This window comes from Myotis lucifugus, unplaced genomic scaffold (genome assembly GCF_000147115.1).
Source record: "Myotis lucifugus unplaced genomic scaffold, Myoluc2.0 scaffold_598, whole genome shotgun sequence".
In the NCBI taxonomy this organism is placed as follows: Eukaryota; Metazoa; Chordata; class Mammalia; order Chiroptera; family Vespertilionidae; genus Myotis; species Myotis lucifugus.
In genome coordinates this window covers 206,524-225,962 of record NW_005871646.1, presented here as the reverse complement: position 1 = coordinate 225,962, position 19,439 = coordinate 206,524, and the positions used below count along the sequence as shown (strand labels likewise).

The window sequence follows — 19,439 nt, the reverse complement described above, 5'->3', positions numbered from 1 at the left end:
GCGCATGCGGCCAGCTGCCTGTGTTTGTAAATAAAGTTTTATTGGATCACAGTCACACCCGTTCCTTCTTATGACGTCTGTGGCCATTTTTGTAGGACAGTGGCAAAGTGGAGCAGTTGTAACACAAGCCAAGATACTTACTGTCTATCTCTTTGAGAAAAAGCTTGCTGACCTCTGTTCTGAAGTCCTGGCACTGTCCAGGTTTTGTAGTAGTGGTTGTTGCTATTATGTGAGGGACAGTCGAAGGGAAGCTTAATGATTAAGCATAGAATTTGGAGCCATGCCCACCTGAATTTAGGGCCCAGTTCTACCTCCTAGATATATGAGCTTGGACCTTGGTAGCATTGTGATCTTTTAACCTGAAACTTCCTAAGCCTCAGTTTCTGCCTCTGTAAAATGGAAGGAATGATAATAGTAATTGCTTTATATAAGGGAGTTTCATGGGAATTAAATAAGATGATGCATTTAAAGCATCTAGCTCAGTGACTAGCACCACTACAGGAAGTAGTTGCAATAAAATAAGAACAAAATTAAATTGGGAAAAAGTTCCTTAGACCTGGGATGGAAGACAAAATGAGGGCAGTGCATAAGGAAGAGGTGAGCTGAGAGTGGCCACATGGGGGTGGGTGGTGGGAGGTCAGACCCAGCACAGGGAGGGCTCTGGCAGGTCCCCGAGGAAGGCTGGGGTCTGGAGGCAGGCAGCGGTTGGAACCCTCCCTTCAGCTTCTGCTCCCAGGGCCCCTGGAAAGATTCCTTAGGTGCTGTGAGCCTCAGCCACCTGCTCTGTTCAGTGGGGAGGGTGATCACCATAGCTCCTGCTTCCTCGGGGCTGCTGGGAGGGTTGGATGAGATGATGCCTGCGCAGCACTTAAAACGTGGTGCTCAGTACAGGCAGCCACTGCCACTAAGGACTGAGCTTGAGGAGTGACTCACTTTGGGGTGGGGGGGTGTCACATGTGAAAACCAGGGGAGGAGAGATGAGTCCAGGTTGACAGTGACATGAAGACGAAATCCATTTTCAGGCAGGAACAGTGAGAGAGACCAGGACAGACAAATCCTCAGAGTGCCTGCTGGAAGCACGGCCGGTGCTGCTCTGTCTGCTCTGAGCACAGGCATCAGAGCGTGACTGCGAAGCAACTTTGCAAATAATGTTGATGCTGAGACAGGAATTTTTGTGGGAGTCAAGTTTTCATGAAGATCTGCCAGTTCCTTACTGAGTCTTGGTTGACATTGATCTTCCTGGTGCTCTGTCTATCATCACAGCTGCCTTCCCTGTTGCCCTGGGCAGGTTGGAGTCTGTGTGAGTTGGGAGGGAAAGGATTTAAAACAGGAAACCAACGGTGCGGTTCCTAAGTAGACCGTCAGCATCCCTTAGCCTGAGGCTGAATAGAAGCCGCGGTCCTTCTCCTGTTCTCACAGCTGCGTTGTGTTCCGTTGGAGCAAATCAAGTTTGAGATGTGGGAATATCATTGTAAAGATTAAACACTGCAGTTGGGTTGATGCATTTAAGCGATCTCCCGACACCCTGCCATACCATTGAATTAGTTTAACTGGAACACGAGAGACTGGAACCTAATTAGAATTTAATTGGATTGCTATATTAGACAGCGGCTAGCGGCTGGGCTGTACACTTTATTTGGAAATGCTTGTGTAACATTGATGATTTTTACTTAAGCAGTGTCTGATAAAAGGCTTATATTGTTAGCATAGAAAGAAGTATGAATTCAAGAGTACATTTCACTGGAAGTCAGGTCTGCGGCTCACATGCCCACGTGGCTGCCGTAACTCAGGGCAGGCCCTGCCGCGACAGAGCCCCAGTCAAGTGGACTGAGTGGAAAAGGAGTGTGTGTTTGTGGGGAGATCTTCCTGGCAGCTCCATCTGGGGATGACCTTGCTGGGGATGACTCTGTGGGGATGACCCTGTGGGGATGACCTTGCTGGGGATGACCCTGTGGGGATGACCCTGTGGGGATGACCTTGCTGGGGATGACCCTGTGGGGATGACCCTGTGGGGATGACCTTGCTGGGGATGACCCTGTGGGGATGACCTTGCTGGGGATGACCTGTGGGGATGACCCTGTGGGGATGACCTTGCTGGGGATGACCTGTGGGGATGACCTGTGGGGATGACCTTGCTGGGGATGACCTGTGGGGATGACCTTGCTGGGGATGACCCTGTGGGGATGACCCTGTGGGGATGACCTTGCTGGGGATGACCCTGTGGGGATGACCTTGCTGGGGATGACCCTGTGGGGATGACCCTGTGGGGATGACCTTGCTGGGGATGATTACTTTATTTACCTGATGCAGACTCAGTGACTTTCCAGGGCGAGTTGTTTCCCATTCCAGTCTTCATTCCCCCCGTTGCACATGTACACAATAGACTGCATGCACACAAGGTGATGTGTGTGTGTCTCCTGTTATATGTGTATCCAACATACAAATCAGCACAGAATACTGTCTGGATGGAACCCTGCTACTTGCCTTTTCTCTGTTTGAGGTTTGAGTCTTTCATGATGAGGTTTTCCTCCCCTCTTCTCTCCCCCAATCTTATTATAACATTTTCTCCAGCGTATAGAAGAGTTGATAGAATTTCAGGGTGGACACCCACATTTTACCACCTGGATTCTTCAGTTGCCACTTTTCTTTATTTGCTTCTTTGCATAAACATCCACCAATCCATCAATCCATCCCTCTGTCCAGCACTGCAGAGAGAGTTGCAGACTCGTGATGATGTAATGAGGTCTTCTCCCTTGACATTTAGTCTTTTTCTTTTCAATTCTGGGTTTTTAAAAATTTCTTTTTAAACTTCTTTGAGGTTGTCTTACCTGTTCCTCTGCTCACCCAAACTTGCACATTTTCACCCATTACCAATCATGAACTCAGTGTGTTTGCAGTAAGTAAATCCACTCTCTCAATCGCACACTTCAGTTTTTCTATTACTTCCTCTCTTATCTCTTCAGTCTCCACAAATTTCCATTGGCTTTCTCTTCTCTCAGCTCCCAGCAGATAATGTTAAACAGCAGAGAACAATATCCCCATTGTTCTTCCTGTCTGCTATTCCCAGCACATCCTTGCTCACCCAGAGCAGAAGGAAAACACAATCTCTTCCATTTTATTTCTTTGCAACAAAGTGATTACATTTGTCTTCAAGACCTTCATACATTAGACCATTTGGTTATTTTAAGTCTATTTAATAGAGTGATTCAAGCTGCCTTTCCTCCGCAAAAGGAATCTTTACCCCTGCAAGGTGCGGCCAGTGCAGTTGTTGTATGGCAAGGAGGAGGCACTGCCACTCCACAGGGCTGGGTTGTTTAAATTATTCACAGCAATCCATGCTAGATACATATTTGTGTTGCTATACAAGTATTTTCTTATTTTGGTTAAAAGTGGCTTTTTAAAAGGGATCCTACTCTTATAGTGCAGACAGAGAAGCCCCGTACATGGCCTAGTACATTTCATTTTATTCCCCTGGTCAGCAGTCTTTCAATTTTTAATAAAAGGGTATCAGCAGTGAGATAAAGGACTATAATCAATCTCCAGCCACCACTATATGTTCTTGCTAACAAGTAGAATAAAGCTTTTAGTGAAAAATCTTCAGCAGCACTTTCCTTTTGGTGAGAATCAACCCCACAGCAGTCTTTTCAACCTTCTGTAAGAGTCTAAAGCTGAGCAAGTTATTTCCAAGTGAAGGGATAAAAAGAAAAAATATTCATAATAAAATATTATGGGAAGAAAATGGTTTGGCTCGGTGGATAGAGCGTCGGCCTGCAGACTGAAAGGTCCCAGGTTCGATTCCGGTCAAGGTCTTCTTGCTTTGATGCTTGGGAGTTGAGTGGTGAATTCGTTCCTTCATTTGCTCACTGCTCATTGACCACCACCATGTTTCTAACTCTCTATCTCTCTCCTTTCCTCTCTGTAAAAAATCAATAAAATATATTAAAAAAAAAATATTATGGGAAGAAAATTTAGAGAAATTGTCCAGATTTAGATGAGCAATTCCTGCTTATAAATGTCAGAATTCTTGTTCACGAGTTCTTCTTGCTTTGATGCTTGGGAGTTGAGTGGTGAATTCGTTCCTTCATTTGCTCACTGCTCATTGACCACCACCATGCAAGGTACTGACCAAGCACTGCGGACACAGAGGTAAAGACAGAGCCCCTCCTCAGACAGCTCAGAGTTCGGAGGGAGACAGGCACATGGTCAGGCAGTTACATCTGAGGTGCTATGATGGGCATGCAGCCTGGGGTGGGAGGGACTACCCTAAAGGGAAGGGGGGGAGGCTCAGGAAGCCTTCCTGAGAACATCTCGAAGGACAAATGGGACTTCACCAATTGGAGAAAAAAAGAATAGTTGTTAAAACTCTTTTTGTTGCACATTAACAGCTCAATACAAAGTAGCTTAATAAAAAAAGTGAATTTATTGGCTCATGTGCCTGAAAGGTCCAGGGGATTTTGGCTTCAGACAGAGCTGGATCCAGGTACAATGTCATTAGGAGTCTGCCATTGGGGGTCTACCTAATAGCATCTCCCTTCTTTTTTGCTAATATAACCTCAAATTTGTTCTATATATAAAATCTTTATTGTTGAAAGTATTATATATGTCCCCCATTTTCCCCCATTGACCTCCACCCCCACCCCAGGCCTTCACCACCCTACTGTCTGCGTCCAAGGCCATGCATATATGCATACAACGTCTTTGGTTGATTAACTCCCACCCACCCACCCTCCCCCACCTTCCATCCGAGATTCCACACTGTGTTCTATGCTTCCATGTCTCTGGATCCACTCTGTTCATCAGTTTATTTTGTTCATTAGATTCCACATATGAGTGAGGTCATATGATACTTGTCTTTCTCTGACTGATTTACTTCACTTAGCATGATATTCTCGGGTCAAATGGCAGTTCCATATTTAATTTTTTGAAGAGACTTCATACTATTTCCATAATGGCTGCATTCCCACCAGCAGTGAACTAGGGCTCCCTTTTCTCCACATTCTCGCCAACACTTGTCATTGATTGACTTGTTGATGGTAGCCATTCTGACAGGAGTGAGGTGATATCTCATTGTCATTTTAATTTGCATCTCTCTGATGATCAGTGACTTTGAGCATTTTTTCATATGTCTCTTGGCAATCTGTATGTCCATTTTAGAAAAGTGCCTATTTAGGTCCTTTGCCTGTTTTTTAAAATATATTTTTTAATGTATATTTTTACTGATTTCAGAGAGGAAGGGAGAGCGAGAGAGATAGAAACATCAATGATGAGACAGAATCATTGGCTTCCTCCTGCACACCCCCTACTGGGGATCGAGGCCGCAACCCAGGCATATGCCCTTGACTGAAATCGAACCTGGGACTTTCAGTCTATAGGTTGCCACTCTATCCACCGAGCCAAACTGGCTAGGGCTGCCCATTTTAAAATTGGATTGTTTGTTGCCGGGGTCCAGCCCCAGCAGTCCAGGGGTTCCCAAAGGTGTGGATGGAGTCGGCAAAGAATGAAGGACATGGAGACAGCGTTCAGATGATCAGCATAGCCAGGTTCTCTCTTTATTCTAAGTGGATCCTCCTGTGCCTGGCTGAGGCCACAGAGAGAGATCCAGAGGCAAGCTGAGCCTTTATTTTATAGTCAGAGGTAAACAAGGTAGTGGTTACCATAGTTACACTGTTCTTATAAATTTCACTTGTTTTGGCAGCACTTGCTGCACCTCCCTCAGCCCATTAGCTTCCCAGATAAGATCTAAGGAGAGTCATAAGGTCCAGCCTAATTATGCTAAGAGGACTGTGCCCTCTAAGCTGGGACTTGTTTGTGACTTTGCCAACAGGTCAGTCTGAGGCTTAACCCTATAGCCGCGCCCTACACCCTTGACCTTCTACAGTTCCTTGTTTCATGTCAATAGTTCTTATCTGACCTTTGCCAAAAATCCCATCTCCATCTAGTTCTGTTGATTTTAATCCTATCCATTCTATTCCAAAGGGTAGGGCTAGTTTGTTATCTCCATCCCAAGGTCACTACTGTTCTGTTAAACTACAAGGAAGTAAGTGAAGGAGATTATCCTATTCTATGGCCTAAGTAAAGGTTATGTAGCTTAAGCATGATTGTTCATAGTTAAGGTGATTAACTACCCGCCTGGCACTTAGTTAAGGGGTTTTACTGATTTATTCCCTTCCTTAGTCCTGTTAATCCCTAACTCCAGGGAAACATCCCCACCTGGGGAAACAACCTTTCTCCGGGAGGTGGCCCTGGTTAGAACACATAGCGCTAAGAAGGGGAGCAAACATATTAAGAACAGTATGGCAGGTACCTTGAAACATATGCTGTGCAGATGTTTCTTCCCTGCAGCGACTGTGTCAAGCAGCAGTTTGTCTTCCTTTTGTTAAGTGTATGAGTTCCTTATACATTTTGGATATTAACCCTTTATCAGATGTATCATTGCCAAATATGTTTTCCCATACAGTGGGCTCCCTTTTCATTTTGTCGATGGTTTCTTTTGCTGTGCAGAAGCTTTTTATTTTGATATCATCCCATTTGTTTATTTTCTCCTTAGTTTCCTTTGTCCTAAGAGATGTATCTGTAAACATATTGCTATGAGAAATGTCTGAGATTTTGTTGCCTGTGATTTCTTCTAGGATTTTTATGGTTTCACAACTTATATTTAAGTCTTTTATCCATTTTAAGTTTATTCTTGTGTATGGTGTAAGTTGGTGGTCTAGTTTCATTTTTTACATGTATCCAGTTTTATCAACAGGAGACTGTCATTACTCCATTGTATTCTCTTGCCTCCTTTGTCAAATATTAATTGAAGGAAATGGCTTGGGTCAATTTCTGGGGTCTCTGTTCTGTTCCTTTGATCTATATGCCTGTTCTTGTGCCAGTACCAGGCTGTTTTGATTACGATGGCTTTGTAGTACAACATGATATCTGGTATTGTGATCCCTCCTACTTTCTTCTTCTTTCTCAAGATTACTGCAGTTATTTGGGGTCTTTTTTGATTCCATATAAATTTTTGGAGTGTTTGTTCTAGATCTGTGAAATATTTCATTGGTATTTTAATGAGGATTGCATTGAATCTGTAGATTGCCTTAGGTAGTATGGACATTTTAATGATGTTAATTCTACCAGTCCATGAACACAGTATATTCTTCCACTTGTTTATATCTTCTTCTATCTCTTTTTTTCAACGTCCTGTAGTTTTCCAAATACAGGTCTTTTGCCTCCTTGTTTAAGTTCATTCCTAAGTATCTTAATATTTTTGTTGCAATGGTGAATGGGATTATTTGTTTAGTTTCTCTTTCTGAGAATTCATTATTAGTTTATAAAAAAGCCATCAGTTTTGGGGTGTTGATTTTGTATCCTGCTACATTGTCAGATTGATTTATTAAGTCTAGTAGTTTTTTCATGGAGTCTTTAGGGTTTTCTATGTACAATATCATGTCATTTGAAAATAATGAGTTTTACTTTCTCCTTTCCAATTTGGATGCCTTTTATTTCTTCTTCTTGTCTGATCACTATGGCTAGGACTTCCAGCACTATGTCGAATAGGAGTGGTGAAAGTGGGCATCCCTGTCTTGTTCCTGTTCTTAAGGGAAACGGTTTTAGTTTTTGACCATTGAGTATGATATTAGCTATAGGTTTGTTATATATGGCCTTTATCATATTGAGGTATGACCCCTCTATTCCCACTTTGCTGAGAGTTTTCAATCAAAAAAGGGTGTTGGATTTTGTTGAGTGCTTTTTCTGCATCAATTGATATGATTGTGCTGGGCTGCATATCTGGCGCTTTGGCCAGACGGGTCATGCTGTGCTGTCTGTTCCTAAAACACATAGATAGGAAGGTGCTGACATCAGGCCAGGCCTTGAGATATGGTCTCATGGCCCCTTCCCAGCACACAGGCCTTCTTTCTCAGAAGGCCCGGAAGTCTCATTCCAAATTTGGGAGACAAAGGACTGGAAAAAGTATAAATAAAGAGAGTTTCCTCCATATGGGGGGCCCAGAATTTGAAAGACACATTTTTCTCTGGGCCTCCACAGAATTTAATAATAAAATGTAACTCCTGTAGTAGGCTGCAGTTCAGCCTCTGCTTCGGCAGGGTGCTGTAACTGTAGTCGCTGGCCAGCTTAATAAAGGCTCTTAAATTTAAATTCTGAGTTGGTGGTCTGTCTTGCTGAGTGAACCCACAACATTGATCATGTGATTTTTGTCTCTCAATTTGTTTATGTGATTGCTGCGACCTTCACAGCAGGTTCAGGATGACTTGAAGGAGGGCCGTCGACACAATGAGTACACTATATAGGAAATATGAATTTTGAAGGTATTGGGGGGGCCAGGTGGAAACATCTTTCGAGAAGAGGCTCAACAAGACTGGGTCCTATCTGCTTTTATTCACTTTGAATACTCGTTTGTCCTTTAGCAATGCATACAGGCAGATCAAAGGTAAAGTCTGGTATGCAATGTAAAGATTATCAGGTCAGGAAATCGCCTCCAGCCATCGCAATCACAGCAGGCGCAATCTTGTGTTGACTCCAGCCCTGCTGGGATCAAGGTCCATTGGCCTTCCAATGTCTCTTTTGCACTTTTATGCTAAATGCTGTTATGCTTTGGCCTCCAGCATGTGATGTATCACATTTATTGATTTGCGGATATTGTGCCAGCCTTGCATCCCTGGAATAAATCCCACTTGGTCATGGTGTTTGATCTTTTTAATATATTGCTGGATCCAATTTGCTAATATTTTGTTGAGGATTTTTACATCTATGTTTATCAAGGATATTGGCCTGTACCTTTCTTTCTTTGTAGTGTCTTTATCTAGTTTTAGAATTAGGATAATGCTGGCCTCATAAAAAGAGGTTGGAAGTGTTCCTTCCTCTTGGATTTTTTTGGAATAGTTTGGGGAGTATAGGTGTATTTGTTCACTCTCCTTGGAATTGCTATGTCCTGTTTCCAAATACATCACATTCTGAAATATCAGAGGTTAGGACTTCAATAAGTGAATTAGAGGGGTGGGGGCACAACTCAACCCCTAGCACCACCTTCTCCTCTCCCCTCTCAGATCTCCTCCTAACACCTCCCATTGGTGGGACCCAACTAGAGAGGAAAGGAGCTGGTTGATGTGAACCGTAAAATGAGCCTCCAGAGGCTGGGCAGGGTGCAGGGTAGACTTGGGTGGGCAGAGAGGCTTCCAGCAGACCCTGTGCAGCCTTCCTTCAGGCAGGAGCCCTGCACCCGGCCACCTGTGCCTCTAGATTGACTGTGTATGAGCCCTGCCCTCCTAAAGGAGAGCCACCCTCCACCTCAGGGGTAGAATCAAGTCTCTAAAAGAAGGTGACTGGTTGTTTGGGTCACAAGAGACTTGAAATGGACTGGGAGGCAGGGTACCTGGTGCACTACCGGAAGCCCACGCCTTCTCTCCATGACTCCAGGACATTTCCCTGTGGTTTCCAAGCCTCTCTGTTGCCTAGGGACTGCATCCAATTGCATGTGAGGAGAACTCAAGAACAGTGATAATAGCCTGAGGGAAGTTTATCTCTCCCTATATGTCAAGATGTCCAGAGCAGGTCAGGCCGTTGCTCACGGAAGTCATCAAAGGCCCAGGGTCCGAACTCACTGCTCCCTGTCTTCAGCAGGCGGCTCCCCCGTCTTCAGTAGGTGGCTTTGGCCACTGCACACCCAGCCCCGCACCTGTGATCTAGGCTGAAAGTAGAGGAGACTTCAGGGAGAGTGGGGGTAGAAATGAAGAGCAGAACTTCCTGAGAAATCACAGGGCACGGCCACTTCTATCTCATTGGCGGAACTGTACCCCTTCTTCCGTGGGAGGCAGGGACGTGTCGTTTGTGCCCTGGGCTGATAGGCTCCTTAATACAGATGACGTAGTGAGCGGCTCTGGGTGGGCAGCAGGCAGGGTCGGCTGTACTGGCCAGTGCGCCTGTGGGCCTGGCTCCCAGTGCACCTGTCATGTGGCTCCCACATCTGAAAGTGACACCTAGACCTGGAGTAACCTGTTCTGAGGATTTGAGTGAACTGGGGGAAAGCAATAACTACTATTACTCCAACTTAAATAAATCCTGAGAATGATCTAAAGCAGGGGTCCTCAAACTTTTTAAACAGGGGGCCAGTTCACTGTCCCTCAGACCATTGGAGGGCCGGACTATAGTTTAAAAAAAAACTATGAACAAATTCCTATGCACACTGCACATATCTTATTTTGAAGTAAAAAAACAAAACGGGAACAAATACAATATTTGTATTTGCATGTGGCCCGCGGGCCGTAGTTTGAGGACCCCTGCACTAAAGCATGTAATAAGCTCCCTACTGTGGGCCCTGCCTCTCATTAGCGCTGCTTCCAGAACCTGGCTTATCCAGAGGATGGGAGACCGTCTTCAGGATTCTTGCTGTGAGCTTCGTGGAGGACACGTATGTGTGTCATGTGGCACAGCAGCCAGTTAGCCTCTCATCCTTTGCCCTGCTCAGACACGTGAGCAAAGAATGTTATTTAATTCTTTCTTCTCTCTTTAGAGGAAAAGGACCAAATTCATTGCCTGTGATTTTCTGACGGAGTGGTTATACAAGTAAGTTTTTCATGACTATTCAGTGACCCTAAAGATTCAATAATGTTAATTTGCAAGCAGGATAGCAACAATTGACTTGAATTCTTCCTTATTGTTTTCTTGTCAATCAAACATATGACATCATGACCAGTCAAAATCCAAAGAGGACAGGGGAGCCGTTCACAGATTTCTTCTCCATTCCCTTTGTGGAGCAGTGGCTAAAGCAACAGTAAGTGCCGACAGAGGTTTGAATAATTTATTTCTGATTTCAAAATTGTTAGTTTTCTCCCATCTAAGAGAACTAACTCATGTAACCACCCTGGGCCCCAGGTAAGTTACATCTGTGGCTCTTGTCTCTCGTTATTTTCAGTCTAGGCTCAGGGCATCTATCCATGCAGTGATTATTCAAAGAGCACTTCAGAACTAAAATAGAAAACTTTAAACAACTCTTATCCTAAGTAATTCGTCTCTCCATTCTCTCCCTCTCCCTTTTCTCCCTAGCTTCTCCCTCCCTTCCCCTTCCTTGAAGGTCATTATGTCTCAGGAAATAGGACTAAAGTTTTCTAACTATTAATTTTTAGTTATATGCATCGGTTCTACATTCAAACCACTAGGATATGACAGATAAAATTAAAACTCTCTTTGACCACCCTTTTAATGTGAGTCTTCTCACAGAAATAATCAGTTTGGTCGATAGTACATCTTCCCAGAGCTCTTAAAATTATTTAACCCTATAAAATTGAGTTCTAGCATATGGAATTAGTAATACTATTTATGTGGGCTGTTTTCGTCAGTAACATAGCAATGACACTTACGGAGCACCTGCATCAGCATTTGTGGCTTCATAAAAATTGAAATGGTACTAATGTAATTCAGTGCAATAAATACTTACTAAGAGAGAAACCAAGATGGCAGCATACGTAAACACCTGAAATTTCTGCCTTGCACAACCACTTCAAAACTACAACTAAAAGACAAAACAGACATCATCCAGAACCACAGGAAGGCTGGCTGAGTGGAAATTCTACAACTAGAAGGAAAGAGAAAAGCACACTGAGACTCAGAGGAGGTGCGGAAGTAAAGTGCAGAGGTACGGAGGTGCACGCGGAAAGAGCTGGCAACTGAGGATGACGCGGTTGTCTTTTTCAATCGGGAGGGAGACACAAGCTCCCAACTTCTCTGAACTCCAGTTCTGGGCGAGTCTCTGGGGACCCAGACTCATACGGGGAGAAACTGGACTGTCTGGCATTGGGCAGAACTCGAGGGTGGCTTTCTCTCAGAGGTGCTTGCAGCGCTTACCGGGACACTGAGACCCGGGGCCTCTTAGTACAGGGCTGAGGATCAGCCATAGCTGTTTGCTCCCTGAAACCCCACCCCACCCAAGCTGTGGCAGAGGCTTTTGCATATGAATGACCTGGCCCTTTGCAATCTACAATTACCTAACAATCTGCAGCTGGGTCAGAAAGACCCAGAACATCCAAAAGAAGGCCCAAGGCCTCACAGCAGCTTGCATTGCTTCACAGCTGGGCCTCACCTGGGCATCTCCAAACCCCAAACAAAGAAGAGGAATCTGCTGATCTCAGTAGCTCCTGCTGGGTAGCCTCAGGAAGAGGCTAAATTAGCACCTCCTTAGAGATCCAAGAGCCAGTGTACCCACCTGTCAGAGTGGGACCATTCAGATTACAACTCCTCAGATCCATAAGGGACACACTCAGAGGGCAGACTCAGTGAGCACCAAAGCTCCACTGAAACAAGTCTTGCCCCATAAGGGTGTCTCTAGCACAGAAGTTCTCCCACCGTAGACACAGCTGATTCTCACAGCCAATTGGCCTGGAGGTCAATTCCTCACAGTGATACCAACAACAATCAAGGCTTAACTACAACAAGACTGTGCACAAAGCCCACAAAGGGGTGCACCAAGAGTGTCCACCTCAGGTAATTGGAGAGGCTGAGCCACTGGGCCCTATAGGACACCTAGCACAGAAAGCCACTCTATCAACACAGGGAAGCAGCCAAAATGCGGAGACAAAGAAACAGGTCACAAATGACAGAAATAGAGGAAAGCAAACTACTGGATATAGAGTTCAAAATCACACTTATAAGGTTTTTCAAGAATTTTCTAAAAACCGCCAATAAATTTAGTGAGACCCTCCATAAATCTAGTGAGACCCTCGAGGATATGAAAAAGGACCAACTAGAAATTAAGCATACACTGACTGAAATAAAGAATAATATACAGAGATCCAACAGCAGACTAGAGGATCCCAAGAATCAAGTCAAAGATTTGAAGTACAAAGAAGCAAAAAACACCCAGCTGGAAAAGCAAAAAGAAAAAAGAATCCAAAAATATGAAGATAGCGTAAGGAGCCTCTGGGACAACTTCAAACGAACCAACATCCGAATTATGGGGTTGCCAGAAGAAGAGAGAGAGCAGGATATTGAAAACCTATTTGAAGAAATAATGACAGAAAACTTCCTCTACCTGGTGAAAGAAATAGACTTACAAGTCCAGAAAATGCAGAGAGTCCCAAACAAGAGGAACCCAAAGAGGACCGCACCAAGACACATCATAATTAAAATGCCAAGAGCAAAAGACAAAGAATCTTAAAAGAAGCAAGAGAAAAACAGTTAGTTACCTACAGGGAGTACCCATATGATTGTCAGCTGATTTCTCAACAGAAATTATGCAGGCCAGAAGGGAGTGGCAAGAAATATTCAAAGTGATGAATACCAAGAACCTACAACCAAGATTACTTTACCCAGCAAAGCTATCATTCAGAATTGAAGGTCAGATAAAGAGCTTCACAGATAAGAAAAAGCTAAAGGAGTTCATCACCACCAAACCAGTATTACAGGTGTGCTGCACAGAGTGGGTGCTGTCGGGCTGCTGCCTTGGGGTGAGAGGCGTGCTTACACTGGGGGTAGTCCTTAGTGAGGGTTCTGATTGAGATGGTGGCAAAGCACTACGGGAGATGGGCTGTCCTGGGGGCCTGGCGCTGGCCCAGGTGGGGCAGTGGCCAAGCTGGTTGGTGCCCGGTTTTGTTTTTGAGAGGCAAGACCTCAGGTACGGTCTCCTTCCTGAGTGTGCCCTGGACAGGAAGAGTCCAAGGCAGGCAGGAGCCAAAGTTCTTAAGGGGAATGAGGGCAGGAGCCAGGAAACTCTCTGATCCCGGTTTCCCAGCCTCGAACTATTGACTGCAGGGCAGCCAGGCTGCGCTCCCCATAGAGATGGCTGGGGCGAGACAGTGGAGAGGCACACCTTCCTGTGGTCATGCCCAGAGCTCAGATGTCACGCAGGAAAACGACCTCTGGGTCATGGGGAGAGGGGCAGGTGTGGGCCCAAGTGAGATGCCTCCTGACGTTGGGGAGGCCTGGGGCACCTTACCAAGACCTGGCTCTGAATGTGCATAATCCACCAACCAGTTCCCTCCCATCATCTCGTTCTCCCTCCTCATGCTCCTTCATAAGCCAGTTCTCCAGCAGCAGTGGGAGGAGGGTTACTGTGGTGGAGCCTTGGGCTGGTCGTGAAACATGGCTCCAGTGACCTCAGGGGTCCTGGGGAAGGGAGATGGCTTTCTAGGTCGGGTCAGCCAGCTCTTTCTGTGGAAGATTGTAAATCTTTTAGGATTTGCAGGCCACTGTGGTCTCTGTTACAGCTGCTCAGCTTCACCATTGTAGCACGAAACCCACAGAGATAACACGGGGACAAATGGATCTGGCTTTGTTCCAATCCATCTTTATTCACAAAAGCAGATTTGGCCCATGGGCTGTAGTTTGGTGCTCCCTGCCCTGTGAGGCACCAATAACCTTCCCAATCCATAGTCTCACGCAAGGGCAGGTGATATAAATAGAAGTGAGTAGGTGGGGAAGGTGGAAGGCTGGAGAAAGTTATGATCAGGTCAGGAACTTGGGAAGTTGAGATGTGATGGTCTTCATGACAACCCATTCTGAGCGGTAACTGTTCCATCGAGTGGCTGACATGAGGGAAGATGGGATGTGGAATGGCGTGGACTTGGAGCCATGGCGCTGGAGGTATCCTCAGTGTGAATGTGAAGTGTCGGGGGGCTGGGGAGGGGGGTTGAATAAGATGACAGCAAGTCAAATTCTGAAGCCGTCCAAGAGGTTGAAATGTCCTTGAAGTCTGAGGAGTGTGCATGGCCCCTTCTCCTGGCAACGGGTGTTAGGGACAGTGGGTTGTCGTGTATGTGTACTTTATGCTAATTCAGGGCTATGCTCTTAGAAGATAAAGAGAGAAGAATTTTGTAAAATGCAAGCAATTCTACTCTGGAGGTGAAGCATAAAATAGGACACAAGACTCAGATTTTTTCTTAGCTGTTCTCAGAGCAGCTCAGAAAGCAGCTACTGCCTCTGTCTGTCCCTTGTTACCTACCTAGTCACCTGCTAAGCACTGATATAATGTTTAGTCAAGTGCAATTCTGAACAATTTATAAATGTCACCTAATTCAACTTGTATTACAACCCAAGAAAGTAGGAAATATTACTATCCCCAGTGTATTAGGCTAGCCTAGGCTAGGTTGTAGTTATAACACTACCAAAATACCAGTGGCCTCACCCAGTCACAGCTTATGTGTTGCTCCTACAATGACTGGTCCAGGTTTATAAATTATAATATTTGGAATATGGGATCTGTGAGGTCACTGAAGCAAAGGAAGAAAAGGATGGAGGAGATGCCCAGTTCTTAACCTTCTCACCTCTCCTTACTTTCCCTCCTCCCATGGCCCCAAACCAACTGCAAGGGAGGCTGGGGTATGTGAGGGAGGCCCTGGGATTCTCTGTGTGCTGGTTGATACGGTGACAGCCACACTTCAGGGAAAGAGCTGAGGCCCAAGGCCACACTGAGGAACGAGCGGAGGAGGGATTGGAGGAAGCCTGGCTTCAGACCGTGCTCTTACAAACATGGCCGATTCCGGCTCTCACGTCACTCAGTCCTTAGGCTGATTTGTACCAAAACGGGGAGAAAACTGCCCTGTGAGGCCGACCAGCAGATGCTGTGTCTTATGGGTAATTTAAGGATGGTGAGGGTAAACTCTGAGCGACATGATTTTTATCGTACATCCTTATTTTAGAGTAACTCTGAGTTAGTGCAAATCCCCTTTAGATAAGGTGTGTGCGGGCACCTAGCGCCTCAGACATTCCTGCCTACCTGTCGGGGAGCCATGGAAACTGTGAGTGTGGTCCCAGCTCAATGTTCTAGGTCAGACAAACTACGCAGCTGCCTTCAGAGCTCAGGTCATGTAGCGTTGGGTCATGTAGCGTCATGTCACAGCTGGGGGCTGCGATTATTTGTCAGGGGGTGGCTGGCTGCCGATTGCTTGTCACAGAAATGCTGGGCCCTTCTCACTAAGTTTCCCCATAATTTAACATCTCTCCACTCTACCCATCCCTTCTCACTTACCCATTTATTTTCCATGACTTAAAAAAAAAAACAACTGCATTTTTATGTAGCCAAGGATATTGACAACCCTTTAAGAAGTCTCTTAGGTTTATAAAAATAACAAGATTTATCATATATAAAATACATGTATTTGTTAAATAAACTGCAGTGAAAAGGAAATGTTTAAAATCAAGGCTAATCATAAAATTAAGTCTAGTCCTCCCAAAGAATGGGTGACTCCAAACAGCAGGAACTTTTACTTCCCCCGCTATATGGTTTTTAGGTTTCCTATTATTCACAGAGTGACTTTAAGAATCAAAAACAATTACAAGCCCGGCCAGTGTGGCTCAGTGGTTAAGCAACCTATGAACCAGGAGGTCACAGTTCAATTCCCAGGCAGGGCACATGCCCGGGTTGTGGGCCCGATCCCCACTAGGGGGAGCACAGGAAGCAGCTGATCCATGATTCTCTCATCATTGATGTTTCTCTCTCTGAAATCAATAAAAATATATTTTAAAAAATAATAATCACAAAACTAAAGGGTATTTATCCCGTTTCTTTTCATTGCATTTTCTTGCTGTCTGTGGCAGGCATTTATGTTTTCTCTAGCCCTGCATTGATTTCCCCCTCTGTTGGCTGCAGCGCTTCTTGTGTCCCTTCCCCATTCTCCGCTCCTAGACAGTGGGCCAGCTGATCCCTCCTGGGCTCTGCGCTGGGCATCCACCCAGCAGTGACTCCACCACCAGCAGGGTTACTCCACCCTGGCTCCATCAGAGCTGGTCTAGAGATTTTTCAAGAAGCAACCAGGAAAGACTTTCTCTCTTTTCCTCTAGACTTGGAGCTTTGAGGTGACAAGCCTTGAGCTGCTCAGGGCAACCACCTAAAGGGATTATGCTCGACATCCAGCAGTGCTGAGAGGTGGCCAGGGCCTGAGTCCTGCAGGAGTGGGGGACCTTGTCTCTGCCAAGGCCATTTGGATATCCATAACATCATTTGCAGGCCATGCAAAAGTATCAACTTAAAATTAGCCTGCTGTATTAGTCAAACATGTAATTACTCACCCCTAACGCCTTGGCAGGGCCAGACCAAATGACTTTGAGGGCCTTCTATGGCCCGCGGGCTGGATGTTGTTTTGAGCCTCTATACAGGGCCATGCCTAATGCCAGCCCTACCCCTATTAGTTAAGTGAACCAATAAATCCTTTTTTTTTTTTCTGTTTGTTTAGCCCAGTTTGAGTTAGGTTTCTAATACTTGAAAACAAAAGAGTCCTGACTGATATGTGTTCCTACATGGTATTTACCCAACTACCCTCCAGTAATCCACATTAGTCAGCTTTTGCTAGGTTCTGCTGCAGTAACAAACACTCCTCAAATCTGAAATGCCTTGTAACAACAAAGGTTTATTCTTCACATTGTTACCGGGGGCTGCATGTCACCTTGGGCTTTGCTCCAAGTCTCTTCAGCTGGGACCCAGGACCAAGGAGCAGCCCTCCCTCAGCCTTTAGCAGAGGGAGAAGGGCGGTGGCAGCCCACGAATGGCAAGCACCACATCTGCTCACACTTCATTGGCCAGCACAAGGCCTTGGCCAAGCTCCACAGGGAAGCAGTGCTATAGGGATGTTGACTCCACCAAAGGGAGAAATTCAAAGGCGTGTGACAAAGAGTAGGAATGGAGGGCTCTCCCGGGAAAGGAGGGGTGCTGGGGACAGTGACAGTGTGCTGCCCACTCTCTCTGGGGCTTGGCCAGGCCGTTGTCTCCCCGTCTCAGCATCACATCTCCTGTTGGCTTTCTTCCTATTTATGAACCCAGCACCCCCTCCTCTGTGGTATACAGTCCTGATTCAACCCTCCAGTCAGAAGCAATGAAATTATTTGCTATCATATTAAGAGCAGAAAGAGTTTCACTTGTTATTTTAACTGAAAAGAATTGGTCAGATTCATTTGCAAGAAAACATCACTAACTAAGCCCCAGGAACAAAGATGGCCTGTGTCCCTGGAGAAGGTGGGGAAGGATCTCAAACAGAGTGTGTTTCAGAAGAGAAAAGAAAAGGTTGTTTTGGGTGAAGTGTCTTTTCAGCTAAGTTCTACCATTAGATAAGAGAAGGGGGAAAGCCCACAATACTCCCATGGCACCGAAAGGTGTCTCATTACTAAACCCCGAGGGAAAACAACATGTCACTGTGTCGTTTCAGGACAGCCCAGCCCCGCGGCACTGAGTTTGGTGGTAGGATGGGAGTGCTCTGCCTTCACCCAGCCGAGCAGACAGCGAGCTCTGCACAGAGACCTGGGGAAGGGGTGGCCCGGCGGAAGCGAGCTGGTGCTGCCGTTCCTGTTGAGAGCGCTCTTTGGTGGGATGGTGTCGGGTAGGAAGGTAGACTTCCGTCTCAGGCATCGTAGGGAGGAGGGGATCCTGGGGACCATGCGCTGTTTGCTCTCCACATCAGCCTCCGTGTCAGGCGGGAAGGAGAGCTGCTTCCTGCCCTGGGGACCAGCCGGCGCAGCCGTCTCCTAGGAGCTGTCCTCGCTGCAGGTGTGGGTGGGTGGCCCCTCTCAGGCCAAGGGGACTGCTTCCCGTCCTCCTCCCGTGTTCCTAGGAAGATGCTCGGGGACTGTGGGAGGCAGCATGGCAGACACAGGTCTCCATCTTAGCCCTGCCATGTATTAGTTGGCATGTTCGTTTTTTAAGAAATCATCCCAAAATTGGCGGCTTAAAACAACACACTTTCTCTCTCATTTACTTCTGGAAGCCAGAAGTCCAAAAGTCAGTTCCTTTGGAGGCTCTGGGGAACTGGTTTCCTTGCTCCTGGTTTTGGGGGGCGGCCTGCGTTCCAGAGGCCGGGCCCCTCCTGGCATCACTCTGCCCTCTGGTTCTGCTGTCACCACGCCTACTTCTACGCTAGCGTCTCCCTCGGCCCCTCTCATAGGGCCTGTGACCATATTACTAGGCCTGTCTGGAGACCCGCCAGGTCCATCATATGTGCAAGCCCGTTTTGCCGTGTGAGGGGGCATGTCGTGTGCACAGGGTGTGGAGGTGGGCGTGGGAATCTGGGGAGGCTGTGGGCAGCCGGCACAGCCTGGTCCCTGGCGCTCACCCGGCGCCTCTGAGCGGGCCCTTCTCCTCTCACCCTGGGCGGGAGATAACCCTACTGGGAAGGTGCTCTGAGCAGTAAGGATGGGTCAGGATCCTGTGTTGCCAGCCACAGAAATGTAAGGCTGCTGGAGGAAAAGGGTGTGCACTGGCCCTAAAAGGTAACTCTCAGCATGGAGAAGACGGGGACCTGGCCTTAGAGAGCAGGGCTAGGGCTCCAAGGGTCAGGCCGATGGCCCTTCTCCAGGACATGCTTCCGGGGAGATCTCTGGTCTCTGACATGGCCCATGAAGGCAGGAGGGGCTGGGAGGCTGAGAGAGGGGGGAGGGGCTGGGAGGCTGAGTGAGGTGGTAGGGTCTTGGGAGGCTGAGGGGGTAGGATATGGGAGCCTGTAAAGAGGGGGGAGGGGATG

At 46.5% G+C, this 19,439-nt stretch overlaps 1 protein-coding gene across 1 annotated transcript in view; it reads left to right on the top strand.

Moving 5' to 3' along the window:
- Nucleotides 1-19,439, top strand: part of IQCK (IQ motif containing K) — a 47,744-nt gene that overhangs the window by 19,090 nt on the left and 9,215 nt on the right. The window contains exons 4-5 of the mRNA XM_014446993.2: nt 10,514-10,566; nt 10,697-10,774. Coding sequence (XP_014302479.1) covers nt 10,514-10,566; nt 10,697-10,774 — 131 coding nt within the window. The remainder of the gene's footprint in view (nt 1-10,513; nt 10,567-10,696; nt 10,775-19,439) is intronic.